Source organism: Microtus oregoni, unplaced genomic scaffold (assembly GCF_018167655.1).
Source record: "Microtus oregoni isolate MIOR12 unplaced genomic scaffold, Mior012 000015F_ref0000493, whole genome shotgun sequence".
NCBI lineage: Eukaryota > Metazoa > Chordata > Mammalia > Rodentia > Cricetidae > Microtus > Microtus oregoni.
In genome coordinates, this window is record NW_024543074.1 from 37406755 (window position 1) to 37428132 (window position 21378).

Below are 21378 nucleotides of genomic sequence, written 5' to 3' on the forward strand. Positions count from 1 at the left end.
ACTTATCGTCACCACCACCACCAGTCACCGCCGCCACCACCACCACCAGTCACCACCATCATCACCACCACCATCACCACCACCAACACCATCACCACCACCACCACCAGTCACCACCACCACCAGTCACCACCACCACCAGTCACCACCACCACCAGTCACCACCACCACCACCACCGACGTACACTTTGTGTCGGTTAGGAACACACAACTTCAAGCACTCTACCACTGAGGTACACACACCCAAGCTTTCTGTATGTTCATTTGTATGGTGGTCTTATAGATGTGGACATCAAATTTGCACCGTAATTAACAGAATATGATTCTGTGAACATGCATGGCAAACTTTCCAAATACTATTTGCTGAGGAGTAGTTACAAATACTGTGGTTTCTAGGGAGACATTGGTTCCTGGGGAGCTCGCTTTCCAGGGACCTCGTAAATCTGCCTTTCTTTTGGGAAAGGTGACTTTTTCACCCAGTACCAAACACGCCTGGGGGCAATCTCTCAACAGTAGCTTCAACAGCCCCAGGTGGATGAGTTGCACAGCGCCAGTCCCAGCAGAGTTCCAGCTGGAGACTAGGTATGCCTTTTGATGCCCAGTCCCAGTGAAACGGGGTCTGGGTTATCTGTGCTTGCCAGTGAAGCCAGTGCCTAATATTAGATGACTGTCTTAGAGAGGATCAGAATTGCCCCACGGGTCGAAGTTACGTGTTTTTCAGATGGGTCCATGTGGGTCCTACAGATGCATCTGGGGCAAACCCGAGAACAATCGGCATCCTTGAGGGGCCAGCCCATCATTGTTGCGGCCGCGAGAGAAACGCGCGGCGCGGTCTCTTTAAGAGACGCCAGGAATGTATCCAAACAGACAGTGCGCGCGGCGCACGTGACTCACAGCTGATTTCCGGCCCCGCCCCCCTCTCCGGCCCGCGCCGCCCGAGAGTCAGTTCGCTGCGGCCCGCGGTCCCCAACCTCGGCGCGCGCGATGGCACACGCGACCCCGCCGAGCGCGCTGGAGCAGGGCGGCCCCATCCGCGTGGAACACGACCGCCAACGCCGCCAGTTCTCCGTGCGCCTCAACGGTACCGCGCTGCCTTTGTTTGCGCGCGCGCGGGCGGGACGGGGCGGGACCTGCGGGCGGACGGATCCCGGGGCGGGAGGGCTCCCGAACCCCGATAGGCACCGGCGGAGCGCGCCCGCCCGGGCAGCCCGCACCTGCTAGCGCTGCCGGCTTCCGGCATCGCGGACGGAGGGCTGCCACCCTGGATCCTAGAGAGCAGGTCGCTGGTGGCCTGTCATCCCCCCCCCCGGGTGTTCGATTGCTTCCTGCCGCCCCTGGAGGAGCCTGCGCGGGCCTGGGGCATAGCCCCGGGAACTTGTGGCCTGGAGGAGGAGGCGGGTAGGTGGCTCTGAGATGTTAGTTAGGCCAACTTGCCCGGTCGATGTGTTCCTCGGCCTCCCAGAATCTGCAGTGGGGATAGTAGTAGTGAACACCGCTTTGGATGGCAGTGAGGATGAGATACTGTGGCATTAAAGGTTCAGAATGACACATTCGGTGCACAGCGAGTGCTGATAAACATAGGTAAATGGCTACTTTTCAAACCGGAGAGCTAGGTCAAGGCCTCTCGTCTTCTGTAGCGTTTGTCCCAGCAGGCCGACACTCCCATTGATCCTAGGGACTGGAAACGAATATGAAATATGGGACCTTGAATTCTTTTTAGCCTACCCCTCCCATCTGGGCCCTCTGAGCTGTCTGTGACCTAACTTAGAGGCCACTGCGCCAGTGAAAGGACACACTTGCGTGAGGTCTGCCAGTGAGTTGTGCAGCAGAGAAGGTACGGATCGGCCTGTCCTGAGTTTCTGAGCCAGTCTTCTGTGACCACCACTTGGTCCCAAGCAAAAGAGGCCTGGCCTCCCATTTGTGCCTCCTACCTACAGTGGAGGCAGCTGTCGCTTCCTTGTTGTGACATACTGCCCCACATTTCACATGAGTAAACTGAGGCTGGGGCTCAGGAAGTGACTTGCTCAGCCTTAACAAGACCAGAGTCATATTCAAATCTGGGTCCAGCTGCCCCTGTGCTGTCACGCTCTTCCATAGAGAAACAAGTCCTGTCGTCGTCACGCTGATGGTGGCTCAGCTGGCAGTGACACTTGGCCCTGGTTACTTGAGAGGCCTTGTCTGGGTTTTGTTTGTTGATTTTTTTTTTTCCTCAGAATCTCTTTTCTGAAGTTTTCTGAGTTCCAGGGAGGCTGTGTATGATTCTCCAGGTGACTCCAGAGACCCATTAGATCCACAAAGAAAAAAACAGGGATCCCTTGGGCTTCTTTTCCCCTTTCTCTTCAAATGGGTCCAGTGAAAAGGACAGCACTCTAATGCTGCCTGTGAGCAGACTACAGCTTTAAACTTGAGCCTTGTGGAACCTGCTGCCCTGTCGCTAACCACAAATGGTGCCCTGGGGAAACAGGGTACCTAGAGGCTGGCAGCCCCTCCTCCACTCCTCCTGCACAGCCTAGGCCAACTAGGGTTCATTTCGCTAGTATTTACTGAGTACCTACTGTTTACCAGCACTCTTCAAGGTGCCCAGGGCTTGTGGTACTGACAGTCTATAGGGAGAGGTGGGTCTCAAATAAATTACATAATGTCTTATAAAACAAAGGCCCTTGGGAGAAGTGACACTGAACAAAAGAAGCAGTTGAGAGCAGAGGTCCTGCAGTCCCCGTTGTGTGTGTTCAGAGCAGCCAGGAGCAGTGCCTGGATAGGGGAGCTTGGCGGGTATGGTGAGACTGAGCTCATAGGGGGCAAATAGTATAGGGCCTGGAAATGTTGGCTTATATGAGTTTGGCTTTGACCCTGAAAAGAGAACAGATGACATGGATCAGGAACCCTAAGGCTGGGCTAGTGGGGAACATACTATGGGGCATGATAGAGCAGGGAGCTGGCTACTACCCTGGTCCACGCAGTTGTGAGCAGGGGTGGAAGAAATGCCTAAGTCCTGAGCAGAAGTGCAGGAAACAGCAAGAGCTTGCTGATGCGGAATGTGAGAGGAGACTAGAACTCAGGTATATATGAGTTCTGAAATACAGGATGTGTGGCCACTGTTTCCTAGGTGGGAGACCAAGGCAGGAGATTGTGAACAGCTAGTCTAGAATGGAACCTCAGGCTGCCTTCTGAGGGTTTGTCATCTAAAGGTTGGATGAAGTTAGATAAGGCCCCTGCCTCCAGCCCCTTCCTTGCCTTCTCTTTCCTTACCTCAGCCAGGTCTGTGTATGTGGTTTAAAGATTTGGGGTGTGTGTGTGTGTGTGTGTGTGTGTGTGACTTGTATTCCAGTGCCTGTAGAGGTCAAACGAGGGCGTCAGATCGTGCAGCTGGTGTTAGAGACAGGTGTGAAGAACTGAGGGTTCCCTGTAAAAGTAGAAAGCCCTCTTCACTGCTGAGCTAGCTCTCCACCTCTGGGACAGCTACTGGTGGCAAGAAGGCTCACTTAGATCCCTCCCAGAATCTTTCTACCCTCTACTTTGCAAGTAGGAAGACAGAACAAGAACTGAGCCCAGCTCATTCCTCCAGTTCCTGGGTGCCCATCACCGTCCCCAACATGCTTGTCATCAGAGGTCTGGGTCACTCAGAGCCTCACCTAGACTGAGTCCAGGTGGTCCATCCATTGCATGGTGTTGACGTGAGCATTGTGTCCCGTGATGGTGGGCAGTCAGGAGAAGCCCCTAGTGAGGAAACATCTGGAATGAGAAGGCGGTGCCCATCTGGGAGGCTCTGGGTACAGATGTGGCAAGTGGGAAGACCAGCAAGCAGCTAATCAAACACTTAGTGGCTGCTGTAGGGAGGGGCTGCAGTTAGGGTGTGGCTGGAGCTTGCTGGTATATCTGAAAGCAAGCCCAAGCAGACACCTGCTGGGGACTTGGCTGTTCTCTGGGGATCCCACTAAAAGCGCAGGGGCCAGGCCTCGGGGCTCCCATATGCAACTAGTCCATCTCTAGTCTCATGCATCCAGTGGGAAGAAGCAGGTTTTTGACAGACTTTTCCTGGGGGTTATGGGGACAAGGTGGTGATTGTCCTGACCACAAGACACCAAAGGCCACCGGGCTGTAGTGGCACACACCTTTAATCCCAGTACTTGGGAGGCAGAGGCAGGTGGATCTTGCCAGCCTGGTCTACAAGAGCTAGTTCCGGAATAGGCTCCAAAAGCTACAGAGAAACCCTGTCTCGAAAAAGAAAAGGAAAAAAAAAAAAACACCAAAGGCCTAGGCAGAGAATCACTGCGATATTCCAGGGTTGCCCATAGGCTAAGTAGGCTCTATGGGATTGAGAACAGGAAGAGACTGAAGATACTAGCAAATTTGCAAGAGCTCAGCCCCTGACTCCCAAGACTGCTTGGGAGCATAAGCTAGTCTTTTGGTGGCCCTAGGATCCCTGACACACTCAGAGCAGCCACTCTGGCCTCCTTGTTCTGAGTATCATGAGGACTTTGCTTCTGCTATCTCACCACCTGGACTTCTCACACCAGTGGGCCTTGTGTCCCCCATTCCTTCAGGACTTTTGCACAAAGGCCAGATACCCTCTTTCTAACAACTGTGTCCTTCCCAGATGACAGGCTTTGTCCTGAGAGCCCCCTGGCAACCCCTGCCATAATGGCTCTGCCTCTCCTCGGAGCCAGCTTGAGTATTTCTCTCACACACAGGCAGTCCCTTCGAATAAAAATTGTTGGGTTTGCCTTTGGCTTCTTTTGTCATTGAGCATACCTCAACTGCCATCTAGTCCTCCAGAGTGGACACCTCTGGAGTAGTCTGGCCTCCTCTTCCCACTAGAACTAAGGCAGCTGCTGCATTGAACTCTTTTGCCCTAGATTGTCACACAGCAGCCAGAAGATTCTGTGAAACTACAAATTACCTTCCTTCCCTCTACTAAGGACCTAGTTCATGATGGCCAAGAAGGCGTTGCAGGACCTGCCCGTCACTTCCCGCTCCCTTGGTCCACTCTCGCTAGCTACACCAGCATCCTCACTGTTCCTGCTGGAGCATCTCCCCGAGCCCATTCCCCATCGACTGATACGTTACACGCTACTTGCTTTTTCTTGCTTACCTTTGCTCCCCTTAGTCATGAGGGCAGATCTGTATGCCCAGCACCTGAGAAGTGTTTGCAACTTGATAAACATTGGGTGGATGAGTGACTAGGCAGTCAGAGAACTACAATTGTGATTTGAAGCAGCTTCCCCAGGAACATTTCCAGCAGGATTTTAGCAGACTGGTGAACTCTTGTCCTGGCAGGGCAGGGAGGGTGGATAACGATTTGTTCCTGCTTCCTGTGCCTAATGTTGATGCCTTGTGGACTCTGATTCAGCCTGAGTCTTGGCTGGGGGATGGGCAGGGCTTGTGCTCTGACTGATAGTGCCTCCTGTATCCTCCCTCTACTGAAGTCATGGGTTTATTAGGCTCTATTGTGCCCCATGCTGGACCTAAAAGTGGGGGTTAGCTGAGAACACAGGGTTAGGGTCCCTGGAATGACAGTAGCAAGGTCTTGTGGGTTATTGGGTGTTTTGGGCACCACATTGAGCAGAGAATGCCCCATTGAACTCTACACACAGCCCTCTGAGGAATGCCATCATGCTCCTTACTCTGGGGATATGGAAACCAAGGTACAGGGGTTGTTCAAAATTCAGCTCTTGTAGCGTACTGGTAGTCTGGCTCCAGATACCATTCTTTACCCTATCCTCCACACCTGGGAAGCTCCGAGGACTCCTGGAGTCCATGCCTCAGTTCTTTCTATCCCCTGGTCTAGGATGTCATGACCGGGCTGTCCTGCTCTATGAGTATGTGGGCAAGCGGATCGTAGACCTGCAGCACACAGAGGTTCCAGATGCTTACCGTGGGCGTGGCATTGCCAAGCACCTGGCCAAGGTATGATGGGCAGCAGACCAGGACACAGCTGTCACTCCTCTTGCAGGGAAGATCGACTGGTGGCTAACTCTAGTTTGTGTCTAGGCCACAGCTGCACAGGCCCATCTGGCCAAGAGTTTGCAGTCAGCAGTGGGAGAACTCTGGAGACTGCTTATTGTGCCCCTAGGCCTGCTGTGGCAGGTGACAACTCTTTTGAGCATAGGGTCCCTATAGCCTGATTCCACCTTGAGACCAGGACTTGGCACTCAGGACTTGTTTAGTAAGCCCTGATAATGCAAAGTAAATGAATGTCCGAGTCAGTAGGCTCATGCCCGGGTCATCCACCTCCACCTGCCTCTCCCAAGCACTTCAAAATTCCAGGCTTCCTGGGAACAAAGTACAGGTGAGACAAAGAATCCTTTTTGGGTGCAGCCCCCACCCTGTGTTTCTAGTGAAGCCCTCTGCTAGTTTCCCAATCCCGTGTCCCTCTCTTCCCCTCCCTGCTCCCTTACTCCCTTATTCTCCTAGATTGGAGGCCTCTTTTCCCTTCCCGTGGGGTTTCCTGGGCCTCGTGCCCTTACATACAGGACCTGGTCACAAGCTGGTCTGTAAATTAACCCAATTACCAGGGAAAGAACTTGAGACACTGAGCTAGGCAAAATGGGAAGATAGCCACATGGGGAACCTGGGAAAATAACAGCGCTGATGTCCCCCAGTCATGGACCACAATGGGCCTCAGTCCCCAGTAAGCTACAACTCTTAACAACTGTTTTCCCTTTGCTGGTCCAGGCCGCCCTGGACTTCGTGGTGGAGGAAGACCTGAAGGCTCACCTCACCTGCTGGTATATCCAGAAATACGTCAAGGAAAACCCCCTGCCACAGTACCTGGAGCGCCTACAGCCATGACCCTGGCCACTGTGTGCAGGAGTGCACCCTGTGGGCCTTCCACGTGGGCCTCAGCCAGCTCATGTGCTCTCAGGAACCTGTTCCCATGGGGACAGGCTCAGAGTTATTTTTGCAAGGACACTCATCTGCAGCCCTCATCCAGAATTCTGGGGACCAGCTGCTGGCTGAGGATGTGTGCATATCCAGAGTGGAATGAAGGACAGGCCAAGTGGCCAAGACCCTCTTCCCACAGAGGTCTGGCTTTGCTGAGGTTCTTCTTCCACCAGCCGCACATCCCGTCTAGCCTGGCTACTGGGTCCCTGCTCAGATCAGCAAGAGGGTGAGGTAGAGTCCCCGCCACCACGTCCTGGAGCTGTGTCCTTCCTGCAAATGAGGAGGGCGTTCCTGGAGCCAAGAAGAACAACAGGAACCCTATGTGCCAGCTTCCCAAGGAGGGGGTGCCAAGCCTTAGCCACTGCCAGTGTAACCCTTTCTCTTTCTCAGACTTGCGTGCCCTGGCACAGACAGTGGAACGGCAGCAGAGAGCACGCTCCTGGTGTGTGAGAGCTGTGCCCCCGGCCCGTCTGTGGGCATGCACGAGCACAGAAACAGGGCAGGTGACAGTGAATGCCTTCCTCTCCTTGGTTACCCACACTGTCTGTCTGGGTTCTGTAAAGAAACATGATCCTTGGCTGAGGGTCTGCTTTCCCATGGATTCACCTGCTGGAGTCAGTTCAAAGGACAGTGTTGGTCTGCTGAGCAGTGCGGTATCCTCGGCCCTCTCTGACCTTCCAGCAGCACTACCAGGCCTTTCTTGAAGGTCACCTTGGAGATGGGTGGGAAGGTGACACTGCAAAATCCATTTTGTATCCTCTCTTGTGTTCCTGGCTTCTGGTCGTCTCCACTGCTGCTTAGCCACTCCAGACACCTTCCCACTCTGCAGGAGTACTGAAATCTGTAGCAGGAGACCATGTATCCTGACTGGCTCAGAACCCTTGAGCCTCACTCACCACTGCAGTCATGGCATGGGTCTTCATGGTCCCCACCCTTGGCATTTCCCTACCTCTTGCACCCCTGACTCTTACCCTGTTCTTGATGTTCCTTTTCCAGCCTCCTAGAACTCTGGGATGACCCAACATACCTCCCCTGCCCTTCTCTGTCTGCCAGGAACTCTTTTCCGGGTCCAGACAAACCATGGGCCTCTAGGAAGACATTGCTGACAGTATTCTGCCAGCTGTGATGGCAGTGTGTCTACAACACAGTACTTGAATGAGGGTCCCTGACTCGTGGACCCAAGAAGAGTGGCTAGGCTTCCTCGGTGAACTTGTTTCAAGTCGCTGCAGGGTGGCCTGAGCATCCTCACTGCCTTGGCAGCCTTAAAGTCCCACTGCCCATGACCCGGAGGCTTCCCAGCCTTGCGGTGTAGCAATAACCATATCTCTGCCTCTTCCTCTTGGCCAACCAATACTGCCCAACTGGGCCACTCTGGTGCTACCCATCTGCCTCTCCATCCCACCTGCTCCATGTCCCGGCTCACTCCAGGAGTCCATGGTTAGCCACTGGTCGCTCGGCTTCATGTTCCTTCAGTAGGTCTGTGCTGTGGTCAGTTTTTACCCTGGGGTTTCTCTTCCTTGCCCAGTCTACCCAGGCAGTAACTCATGTGCCTTTCCTACTCAATCTGCCACCAGTAGTATCTGGGCCAAGGCTGGTCTTGGGACCTACATCCCCCTCATTTTTCTGACTTTTGAACAGATTGCATGATCCTGTTGGTAACTGATAAAAGACTAAGGCACAGGCAAGGTCAGGGAGCCCCAGAGTGAAGGAATGGGGAAGAGATAGATTGTGTAGGAAGCGGTCCTCCCTGGTGTCCAGCCTGTTTCTTGGTCCTCAGCACTACCTGTGTAGTGGGACCCCCCCCCCCCCCCACTTCAGGGGAGCCTACGCTCTGAAGGCTACCGTGGGCCGACGGGTCTTCCAGCACAATAGTGGTAATTAGCATTGGGATCCCTACTCCTCATTGCCTGGGCAACAGCTTTATAAGGATTCCTAGAAGAGGTCATGGTCCCATACTAGCCTCTCATACATGAGCTGCTCTTTGCCCGAAGTTGGTCATTTGGGGATTCTTGGCCCAACGTTGGTAAACACAGGAGCAATGCAAGTTTTCCAAAACAAGAACACAGAATCTGCTCGTGCCCGCTCCTCTTAAATGGGACCTAACCCACCAGGGCTTGGGTAGCTAGTATACATTGTGGGCCCTAAAGTGGTTTTACCTTTAATTCTCATGAAAAGCCCAAGAGACACCAGTTATTGGACCTGTCCTGCAGATGAAAGGACAGGGTCAGATTGAGGGAGTCACCAGCCTGTAACCCATACAGCTAGACAGCCCAGGATCCAAAACTAATCCTTGTCCTCTAGATGGTTCCCAGCTCGTGTGTTGTGATCAGATGTCTACTTTGGGAAACAATACATAGATAAAGTTTTTAGCAGTTCCCTTATTCCTTTGAAGGACTGAGATAGGGCTCTGTCTTGAATTATAAGGTACATGGTCAACATCTAGAAGTCTGGCTTGAGAACAGGAACACTCCCCTGGAGCACCAGGCCACTCACCTATTGTTCCTCAGATCAGGACTTGGGTTGGTCAAGACCTCCCACAAGTCCTTCTACTCAGGGTCCTACTTCCAGCTCATTGCCCTACATTTCGTACATGAGATCCTGTGCAGCTGTGGGCTGAGCTTTTAACTGCAACCTCCAGGATCACATTTAGGGATTTCAGCTGTGTCCTATGGCTTCAAGATATTAAAGATGCTTTTCTGGTTGTCAAATTGTATTCTCTGGTTCTCTTTCAGTGCCTTGGGATGGTCTTTCTGTCAGTCTTCAGTTTGGTCCTCAGTCACTAAAACCCAAGCCAGCTGGGAGGTCTTTGAGGCAAAGCAAGTGATCGTCGCAGCCCTTTTTTTTTTTTTTTTTTTTTTGGTTTTTCGAGACAGGGTTTCTCTGTAGCTTTGGAGCCTATCCCAGCACTAGCTCTTGTAGACCAGGCTGGCCTCGAACTCACAGAGATCCACCTGTCTCTGCCTCCCGAGTGCTGGGATTAAAGGCGTGCGCCACCACTGCTCGGCTTTTTTTTTTTTTTAGTTTTTCGAGACGGGGTTTCTTGTTGCAGCACTTGTATATTAGTCTGCTGTGTGATGTCACAGCAGAACCAGGGCTGGACATTCTATAAAGAATTTATTTGCTTCTAGGATTCCCCAGGCTAGAGAGTCTAAGGTCAGGGTCACACCTGGCTTCTTGCTACACTGTTTGTGGCAGGCAGCGGAAGGGCAAGGGAGCAGACAGGCTTTGCAGTAGTGGTGCAGTGATGATCAGCCCATGCCTAAGGGCTGAAACCCTTCACCTCTACTGGGGGTTGAGCATCAGTGCATGCTCATGAGTTTTCAGGGGTCTGTTTTTCCCAGCAATGGGAGCATCTAAAGGATGCTTTGTCCCCGCACATACATAATGTGCCTACATAACCTAGAGGCTTTCCACTGTCTCTGACCTTCTCTCCCATTACTGTTCCATCTCAGTTTCCCATTCCCAGAAATGACCTCCTGTTTTGCCTTGGGGTCTTTGTTCATGCTGTTTCCTCTGTGGTGTAGAAAGAGCCATGTATGGCCGTAGTTCCATCCACACCTTCAGGCCTGTGCCCAGCTTGCCATCCTTCCACCCTCATTTAAGTTGCTACAGCCTCCTCTCCTGACTCCCTTACCCTGCTCTGTATTTCCCAAGTCTTAATTTCTTCTTATACAATGTATAATTTCTATTGTCTTCTTTGTTATCCAATCCATTGTCTCTTTCTGCTAGGATGCAAGCCCCCGCCCCCAGCAGTGGAAACCTGTATTCTATCTTCTGTGTTTTGTTTTCCTTTTGTTTTGTTTCATGTTTTGTGACAGTCTTGCAATATTTTTTTTTTTTTGGCCTCAAAATTGCTTTGTTGTTGGGGCCTTTTAATTCCTGGTCCTTCTGCCTCAGCCTCCCAAGTGCTTTGATTGCAGGCAAGCACTACACAACTCACTGATTGTTTCTCTTTCTCTTAACTGAGACATCACAGTATCTAGATCAGTGCCCAGCATATACAGAAAGCACAAAATACCTGTTGGATTAAGTGATGGATAGATGGCTGGACAGATAGATGAATGGATGGATGGACAAGTGAGTAGATAGGTTGACAGATGGGGAATAGCTGGGTGATGAACAGAGGGGTAAATGGATGGGTGAGGGAATGGACAGGTAGATAAATGGACAAAAGGATGGATAGAGAGGCAGGAAATGAGTAGATGGATGAGTGAGTGGGTGTGCAACTCGTGCAAGTTACAGTGTGTAAACAAGAAAAGAGGGTAGGGAGCGTTTGGCCTCCAGTGTTGGAAAAGCGAATCACTAACAGCCTCCGTGTTTGATTTCCACTGAGATAAATTAACTTGTAAATCATGGCTTTTTTTAGCTCATGGTTTTAGAAGTCCAAAATCATGATGTAGACTAGTTGCTTTCAGGCCTCTGCTGGGGTCCTGTGTGGCAATGGCAGGGAACATGTTAATGTGGCATTCTCTTCAAGGCCAGAAAATAACAATATGGAATGGTTGGAGACATTGCTTTCAATGTCACAGCATCGGTGACCTAACTTCCACTAGGCTCTACCACTTAAAGGACCTACCACTCCCAAGAGCACCATCAATTGGAAATCATGTCTTCCATACCACAGCCTTTGGGAGATACTCCATATTCCAATCCAACCTTAGCAAACTTGGAAGAACACTCAGTAAGATTGCAAAGGATTCGGCTGCAAAGACCTCAGGACAGTTCCCAGGGGCTGTGGACAGATGCTTCCACCCCACCCCCACACTAGCAGGGATCAAATGCAGTCCACAGCCCTTCTCTCAGTGTAGTCCACTGAGACAGAGACAGGACTTCACTGCTACAATCCATATTAGGAAAGGTGTGGTCACAAGCAGAACTTACTGGAAAGAACACTCCTCAAATTCCTGAGGGGACTTTGTCGCTAAGGACTCCAGAGCCTATGGCTGTGAGTTCCAAACCTGTTTGGGCAGAGGAACTCCAAAAACCTGTGCTCTCTCAGCAGATTTGATCCTGAGGAAAACCGAATGGGGGAGCGTCCTCCTGGAAGGCAGATCCAGTTCCATTGGGAAGGGGCCGGGAAGGGACAGGGAAGGGGCAGGGAAGGGGCAGGGAAGGGGCCTCGGAAATGCATGCTCTTGGGATTGCATCATTGCTGAGGCCTCCGCTGTTGCGTGTCCTCCCTTTCTCCTAATATGAACGTAATGGTGAGCATTCCATTCATGCTTCACCCTTTCTTTGGATTGGGGAAAGAGCTTGGGTTTTACTAGAGAACACAGGATGGAATGGAGGAAGAAACTGAAATGATCTAGAAAAGTGGCATGGCCTGGAGGTAGAGCAGGAAGTACAAAGCCCTGCGGCAACACGCCGGTGTGATGGGAAGAACAGAACACTTAGTGCACGGAGAGACAGGTGAGCAAGGGCTGTGCTGACTTCCTTGAATTTCAGCCCTAGTGCAGACGTGCACCAAGGATTTCTGAGCAGGGAAAACGTGATCTGCTTGAGTTTTTAGAAGTCTCTTTATGGGACTGGGATAATGGGTCAGTGGTTAAGATGCAGGCTACATAAGCATCAAGACCTGTGTTCCCATCCTCAGTGTTAGGTTTGGAGCTAGGGGCTACGTAAGCCACGCCCACCTCTCTCTGAGTCACTGTGATGGAAATTCCAACTCCCACCAAAAGCCTGTCTGTCTGTGGCCCTTTAACAAATACTCTTCAGGTGCCCAGGTCCCAGGAGGGTGGCAGGTGCCCTTCTCATGTCTTTAAGGACGTTTACAGGTTCAGGCTGCTGACTCCAGTGCATCAGCAGCCGACCAATGGCAGCACACGGCCTTTCCCATCCCCGGAGCACAGTCCTGTCCCCAGATTCAGATTCTTGCCCCTTTCCTTGCCCCCAGAAGCAGGCACAGCCTGACAGCCAGGGCTAAACAGAAAAAAACATGTCTTGAAAAACAAAAACCAAAAACAAACAAATACACACACACACACACAAAACAGTGCTTGTCCCAAGCTCAGTTCACACTAACTTCCAGACATGCGTGTGGTGCACATACATATATGCAGACAAAAGCACTCATACACATAAATTTTCAAAACCAATCGAACCTACAGTGCATTTCCTGCATTGTACCAAAGCCCAGCGTCAGCCTTGCTGTGCTGTCATTTGTCTCTGTGCTTTCTACCTCACGGTCACAAGGCAGATCTCCAGATACGGAGGCTGGAAAACCTACAGTAAGACAGTAGGGACAGCACGGAGGGAAGGGCGCCCTTCCTCTGGAATGTGCTTGCCTTTCCTTGGGGCTATCACAGAGCAGGAACCTTCAAATACTGTGACAGGGAAGGTTGCCTCCAGACACAAAGAAGAGGACTAAAGCCTCCTGTGTTTACTTAGGGCTCAAATGACATGTAACCTCTCATCTGTCATTTTCCACAACTCCCTCATAACCTTTTAACCTTGTGAGTTACACTCTGAGCAATGTTTAAGGGGCGGTGCGTTCTTAGCAACTTTTAGAGGTCTAACTTGAAAGCCACCAGGATCCGGTAAGTAAAGCCATCTCAGCGGAGCCTATGCCCACATGCCTCATGCTTCCCCAGACCACCTCTCTAGTAGCCCCTGTGCTGAAGGTCTGTAGAGCAATTGGTTTAGAATTCACACACCTTCACTGTAAGAAATCACTCTGCACACTTAGAGATTAATAAAGGAAAAGCTTCCTTTTTGTTGTTTTTTATGTTTGTTTTGTTTTCTTTTTCAAGACAGGGTTTCTCTGTGCAACAACCCTCCCTAGCTGTCCTGGAACTAGCTCTGTAGACCAGGCTGGCCTCAAACTCAGAGATCTGCCTGCTTGGTTTCTTTGCTTTCATTTTCTAGCCAAGGATCCACTTACCCCCCTGATGATAGTCACAGACACCAAAGGTAGAACTCTATACCTTGTTCCTGATTGAAATATATGATTTGCCAGGGAAAGACCAACCTTGCTTGGGGTTAAAGCTGAAGAAGTTGCCCCAAGCAGCATTCCCTGGACCCAAGAAACACATGGCATGGGCATTTCTATGCTCTAGCTCTTCTTAAAGATTTGTTTTTATTATTTTAATTATGTGCATGGATGTGTGTATATGCCCATGAATACAAGTGCCTACAGAGGGACCAGATCCCTGCCCCATCTGCAGCTGCGGTTACAGACAGTTGGGTACTGGGAACAGAACTCAGGTCCTCAAGAGAAGTATGTACTCTTAAGCACTGAGCCATCTCTCCAGCTCCCCACCCCCATGCTCCCCCTTGATAGGTGATCTCTGCTGTTCCCACCTCTCTGCTTTCCCTCGTGTTGCTTTTCCCATCTGCTACATAGGGACACACTAGCTGTTACTCAAACTGCCCTTCCTGAAGCAAACAGCCTCAAAGGATGTTTTGCTGGCCTCTTCCCAGTTCTGTACCAGCTTGTTGTCTCCTTGTGGGGCTCTGGTTTCCCCCTCTCTAATTCTGACGTTACTTATATTACTTTCAAGGCCAAAAGGAGTAAATGTAAACTCGGGGGATCTTATTTCATAAGTGCTTGGAAGCCCAGCCTCTTTGTGCGTATGTCTTTACACTCCACTCTGAATTGCCTGATGATGTCTGATCCAGGTTGGGAAGGAAAGCCACCTGGAAGGAAATTAGCTACCTTGACTTTGGGGACACTCAGATGGCAGGAAAATGGCTATGTTGAAGAGGCCTGTGATATCTAGTTCAGGGAACTCAAGTCAAGTTAGTGCTGCCTCATCCAAGTGTGTATGTATTGGGGGAGGGGGGTATCTTTGACTGTTTTCTTCTCTCTCTCTCTCTCTCTCTCTCTCTCTCTCTCTCTCTCTCTCAGTTTTTTTGAGACAGGGTTTTGCTGTGTAGTCCTGGCTGTCCTGGACCTCACTCTGAAGACCAGGTTGGTTTTGCTACAAATTAAAAAAAAAAAATCGCAGTCAGACAGTGGTGGCTCACGCCTTTATTTCCAGCACTCAGGAGGCAGAGGCAGGGGGATCTTTGTGAGTTCGAGGTCAGCCTGGTCTACAAGAGCTAGTTCCAGAACAGGCTCCAAAGCTACAGAGAAACCCTGTCTCAAACATCAAAAAAACAAAACAAAAAAAAAAAAAAAAAACGACAGCTTTATAGTAAGATCCTATCCTCAAAACAATCGATTTAACAGCTGGAGGAATGGAGCAATGATGGCTCAGCAGTTCAGAGCAAGGGCTGCTCCTTCAGAGGTACCATTCCAGCACCCACGTGCTGGTTCACAACTGTCTGAAGCTCCAGTTCCAGGGAGCCCTCTTCTGGTCTCTGGGAGAATTACTTGATCATGGTTCATAGACATAGATGCAGGTAAAACACACATACACACAAAATAAAACAATAAAAAAAATTTTAATTAAAACTTTTGGCTTACACTCGGGAGGCAGAGGCAGGCGGATCTCTGTGAGTTCGAGGCCAGCCTGGACTACAAGAGCTAGTTCCAGGACAGGAACCAAAAAAGCTACAGAGAAACCCTGTCTCAAAAAATCAAAAAAAAAAAAAAAAAACTTTTGGCTTAAACTGGACATTGGTGGTGCATGCCTGTTGTATGAGGCTGCTTGTTCATTTCCCGGCCACCCCCACTCCTGAAGTAACCACATAGAAACTGTATTGACTAAGTTACTGCTTAGCCTATCAGCTCTAACTTCATATTGGCTAGCTTTTACATCTTAATTTAACCCATTTTCATTATTTTATATTTTACCACAAGGGTTGTGGCCTACCGGCAAGGTTCCAACATATCTGTCTCCGTTGGCTCCATGGCTTCTCCTTACTCAAACCTCTTTCTCCCAGCATTCAGTTTAGTTACCACTCCCCTCCACCCCCGCCTAACTCTGTCTATCCTATCACAGGCCCAAAACAGCTTCTTTATTAACCAATGGTATTCACAGCATACAGAGGGGAGTCCCATGTCACACACCTTTAAGCCCAGCACTCAGAGGCAGAGATAGGTGGATCTCTGTGAGTTCAAGGCCAGCCTGGTCTATGGAGTGAGTTCTGGTACAGTCAGTAATACATAAACTCTGTCTTGAAAAACAAAAACAAACACACAAAAAACCTTTGCCTTCCAATGACATCCATGAAGAAATTTCTTTCCGTCTGCGAGGGCATGCCCCTGGGTTGCATGTGCTAACTCTTCATGTCAGGCTGCTCTCTATCTTCCATGTCACTGAACCTGTGCTCCATCTCTAGGAGACGGTCTGGTGTTTACACTGGGTGCACGTAGGTTTCATGAAGCTGTGTCATGTGTGTTTGTGGTCACTGTTTTATGTCTGGAAACAATATGGAATTTTGAAGAATGGTAATAATAAACATGTTAACAAAACCTCTGGCCACTTCATTTTTACATTTTAAAAATCTTAGCTGGGCAGTAGTGGTGCACGCCTTTAATCCCAGCACCCAGGAGGCACAGGCAGGTGGCTCTCTGAGTTTGAGGCCAGCCTATTCTACATAGTCAATTCCAGACTAGCTAGGAACACACACACACACACACACACACACACACACACACACACACATATCTTGGGGCCAGAAAGACGAATCAGTAGTTAAGAGCACCAGCTGCTCTTACAGAGGACCTGGATTTGGGTCCCAGAACCCACATGTTAGCTCACAACCACCTGCAACTACACCCAGAGAATCTGATATCCTCTTCTAAGCTCCTCCCAGCACCAGGCATGCAAGTGGTGCATAGGCTTATATGCAGGCAAAACACCCATACACGGCCAGGTGGTGGTGGCACATGTCTCTAGTCCCAGTCCTCAGGAGGCAGAGGCAGGTGGGTCTCTGTGAATTTGAGGCTAGCCTGGTCTACAGAGCTAGTTCCAGGACAACCAAGGCTACATAATTTAAAATACTTCTGTATGTTTATCCTTATGTTTGCCAAATTATTCATTTTTCATAATGGAAATTATAGGATATGCAATCCCAACAAGTCATCACATGCAGAATGTAAGTAAGCTCACTTCATGTGATTTTAACAGACACCTTGTTGTTTTTTTTTTTTAAAGCTAGTATCTTACATTTGAGTTTTGTTACAGGTGTGGATCTGAGTTCGGATGGCACCGAATTCCGGATTCTTGTGTCTGGAGTGCACCAACAACACATAGTTTCAAGTGTCCCAAGGCGCTCGCCCTGAGGCCAGGACCCTTTGTGGGTTGTTTACACAGGACCTGTCTCTCCTGCCTCTGTGACACCACCTTCTTTCCAGTCTTCTCTCTTTTGGGAAGTGTGGATGAGGAAGGTTAGTTTTTCTGTCACGGTTTCTTCTCTACGTTAGCCTTGATGTGACTTTCTCTAGCCTGTTCTCCTGCTGGTGCCAACTTACAGTCATGTCATTAAGGTTTGGCTGCCTGCTTGCTTGTGCCAGCCTTCTGAGAACAAAGCCCAAGCCCAGGATTCTCAAGGTTCTTGGTCCATTTAGGACATGGGTGAAGCTGCTCTTTGGGAAGCCTGCAGCCCCACCGTTAGGTACTTTATCCATTTTGTAGACACTTTTCTTCTATTTTTTTAATTTTCATTTCATCTTTGTGTGTCAGTGTGGGTATTTTCATGCACAGGTATGTACATCTGTGTGAGTATTTGTGTCTGGCAGTATGCATGCATATGTGTACATGTGTGTAGAAACCAGAGATGAAATCAGGTTTCTTTCTCAGTTGCTCTCTGCCCCATTTTTTTGAAACAAGGTCTCTCACTGAACCTAGAGATACTGACTTGCTTAGACTGGCCATGGATCCCCAGGGCCCCATCTTTGCCTCCCAGTACTGAGACTGCAGGCACACTGTTGCATTGACTGTTTTGGTTTTTGAAGCACAGTCTCACTATGTAGCTCTGGCAGTCCTGGAATTCTCTCTGTAGACCAGGCTGCCCTCGAGCTCACAGAGATCCGCTTGCCTCTGCCTCCAGAGGGCTGGGATTAAAGGTGTGCACCACCACACCGTGCCTGAATTTCACTTGGCTTTTTATGTAGATGCTGGAAATCCAAATTCTGGTCCTTACCAACTAAACCATCTTTTCCTCCTTATTTTATTGCTTACTTATATGTACATGTACATGTATGTGTGTGAGTATGGTACCCCACGGAGGCCAGAAGAGAGTTATCAGACACCCTGGAGCTGGAGTTACAGGTGGTTATGAGCTGCCCAGCATGGGCACTAAGAACTGAATCTAGGTTCTCTGGAAGAGCAGCAAGTGTTCATATCATAACTGCTGAGCCATTTCTCCAGTCCCCACTTTCTCCCTGTCTATAATATCTCCAGTCCTGCTACATATTAGTTCATCCTAAAGTTATTTTGGAGTAGAAACCACAGATCCCAGTTCAGCCTGGGTGGGAGTCTCTGAAAAGAACTCAGGCCACAGCAGTGACAGCGTGACAGTGTGGAACTCTGTCTCCCTTATGGACACTAACAGTGTCACCTTTGTATTTCACACGATGCCTTCTTGATCTAACACTGACTACTGGGCAGTCTTTATCAAATGACTCTGATCTCATTTCACTACTTGGAATTTTCTTGTTTGTTGACTATGTTGGGTCACTGCACTTCCAGTCTTCCAGGGTAGAGGCACAGCCCTCTTGGTCATTGCCAAAACCCCACAGCCTTGGCACAGTGCTTAGCAAATTAACTACTTACTCATCGTCTTGATCCTTTTTGTTTGATTTGGTTTTTGTGATAGGATCTTACATAGCCCAGGCTGGTCTAGAACTTACTGTATAGCGGAGGATGGTCTTGAACTCCTAATCCTCCTGACTCTACCTCCAAAGTCATGGGTTAACAAATGTGCATCATCCATCGTCCATACCTGGCGGTGTGTGTGTGTGTGTGTGTGTGTGTGTGTGTGAGAGAGAGAGAGAGAGAGAGAGAGAGAGAGAGAGAGAGAGAGTTAGCAGGGATGAACCTAGAAACCCAAGGCCTTGTACATGCTAGACAAGTATTCTCATACTGAGCTAGGCCCCAGATTCAGTAAATTTTTTTCTGAGGCAGGGTTTCTCTGTGTAATAGTCTTGACTGTCCTGGAGCTTGTTTTTTTAGACCAGGCTGGGCTTGAACTCACGGATATCTGTCTGGCTCTGCCTCCCGAGTGCTGAGATTAAAGGCGCGTGCCACCACCATCCAGAAGTAGAATTTTTTTTTAATATATAAATAACATGACCTAGTTAGTGCTCAACCCAAGACTCAAGTCCAGGCCTCCTTGCCCTATCCCTAGCTTGGACATCTCTCTGTGTTTCACTGACTGCCTGGATCCTCTCCAGAAGATTCCAGGGACTTGTAAGCAGGCCCCAAATCTCCTGCGAGTTCTAGTCATCCAAGTGAGAGGACATACTTGGCTTCCTAGATGGAGGGCAAGTCTCCATCTCACAACAGGATGCGTCGGCCTGCAGGCCTGTACTGTTGCAATGCTATTCTGTTTCCTGGATCCCTGGGGAGCTGTGAAGAACCATTTGTCTTCAAGCTGACATTCTTTAGCAGAGTAAAGCCCAGAGTATAGGCCTTCCTTGTCGGGAAGTGCCTGCCTTCTATGGAGCAACCAGTCCAGCCACAGAATGCAGGGGTTTGGCCACAGACCACAGACCCGCCTCCTCATCAGCCCCAAAATGCCTAGGCCCCAAGAGAAGAGAGGAACTGTCAGATGTAGGATGTAAGACAATGCCTTGGCTCCCCTTATTGTTGCTTTCTGGATTAGCAGCCCGTTGTATAGCTGTGCCACTTGGGTGGCCTGATTTTTCCTTATAAATAAGTATAGGTTAGTGGTCAGCAAGGGGACTGGACTTAAAAACAGACAGAGTGCTTACCTAGAAAGTGTGAGGTCCTGGGTTCCATCCCCAACACTGGAAAATAATGCTCTAGTACTGTGATGAGTGGACAAAGGCTCGTATCCAGTTAATGTCTCAACAGTGATGGTGTATGGGTCTTTCAGCTGAAGAATATCTGAGGCTGAAGCCCACACCACACTCGCCTCTTGTCTTAGGGTTTCTGTGGCTGTGATAAAACACCATAGCCAAAATGAACTTGGAAGTGAACGAAATAAGGACATGGCTGCTCCAGGGTATGTCTGAGGAGAGGGTTTTCAATTGTGGCTCTGAGGGAGAGTACAGCCAGAAGCATCTAGAAGATTCTAGAGCAGGGAGAGAAAGTAGTAGACTAAACATGACCAACAGACTGAACTGGACCATGAGAGGGGAGGGGGGGCAGAGAGAGTGAGAGTAAACAAGAAGAGAGAGAGCAAAGGAGACCGCAAGAAGGGTAGGGGCATGGTGAGGAGAACGAGAGGAGTCGGCACAGACTCTGTAACAGGTGCTTGAGAAGCTGAGCCATGTCGGCATGCTCTTGGGTTTGCCAATAGACACCACAGTTAGCCATTTGTCCCCAGTTTCTTTTGGACCTGACAGGGAGGAAAGAATTTATTTCTGCTTACATATTCTGTGTCACAATCCATCACTGAGGAAAGTTGGGACCAGCCAGAACTCAAGGCAGGAACACTGCTATCCTGCTATTGGCTTGCTCCTCATGACTTGCTTAGCCTTTCCTTCCTTCCTTCCTTCCTTCCTTCCTTCCTTCCTTCTTTCCTTCCTTCCTTCCTTCCTTCTTTCCTTCCTTCCTTCCTTCCTTCCTTTTTTTCTTTCTTTCTCTTTTTTCTTTTTCTTGAGACAGAGTTTCATTGTATAGCCCTGGCTATACTGGAACTCACTCTGAAGACCAGGGTCTCAAACTCACAGAGATCCACCTGCCTCTGCCTCCTGACTGCTGGAATTAGAGTTGTGGGTCACCATACTCTAAATCCCACTGGGATTTTTATTGCTTCACCTCTGTCTGAGTGATCAGCTCTTGGCCTTACACTCTTATATGGTTGGCAAACTTAAAATGGCATAGCTGGCGCCAAAGGACAACTTTGGTGAACAGGATGTAGCCTTGGGTGCATACTCTTAGTCAGGTGCTGCCTGGTCTCATATAACCTTTTGGTAGAAAAGATAAAGCATTTCATTTCTATTTCCCACAATCTCCCCGCTTTTTACAATATCATTTTATTCTTTTCTTCTAGTTTAATTAATTTTGCCAGACTTTCCTGCTTTGAGGTTCTCATCAGTAACATACATGATAAGATGTAGGAATTTTGTTAAGTAGTGATGTCAGTTGATTGTTGAACTAGACCTTGTATGCACAGTATCATCCGACATCCTACAACTGTTACTCCTAGTACCATAACAACGAAGGCCAGGACTGGGCTCATTACCGCATTGCAAATCACTGTTCCTTAAGATTAGAAAAGGGAGAAAAAGGGTCATTTATTCCTGAACTTTTAGTTCATTAGACAAATAGTCCTGGAAGAGCCCTTGTCACGCTGCCACCACGAGCCATGTTATTAACAATGAAAGTGCTGGCCATGTCTCATCACACACCTGACTCCACCCTTTCCTGGTAATATTATGTCTTGGGCCAGTCCATCCCCCCCCACCATTCTACA

The 21378-nt window shown here is 49.5% G+C and overlaps 1 protein-coding gene across 1 annotated transcript; it reads left to right on the forward strand.

The window, feature by feature from the left end:
- Positions 1–916: 916 nt before the first annotated feature.
- Natd1 (N-acetyltransferase domain containing 1) lies at positions 917–7486 on the forward strand. The gene is made up of 3 exons (XM_041665495.1): positions 917–1081; positions 5789–5907; positions 6676–7486. The coding sequence occupies exons 1-3, from the start codon at positions 985–987 to the stop codon at positions 6790–6792; spliced, it is 333 nt and encodes a 110-aa protein (XP_041521429.1). The 5' UTR covers positions 917–984; the 3' UTR covers positions 6793–7486.
- The last annotated feature ends 13892 nt before the right edge of the window (positions 7487–21378 follow it).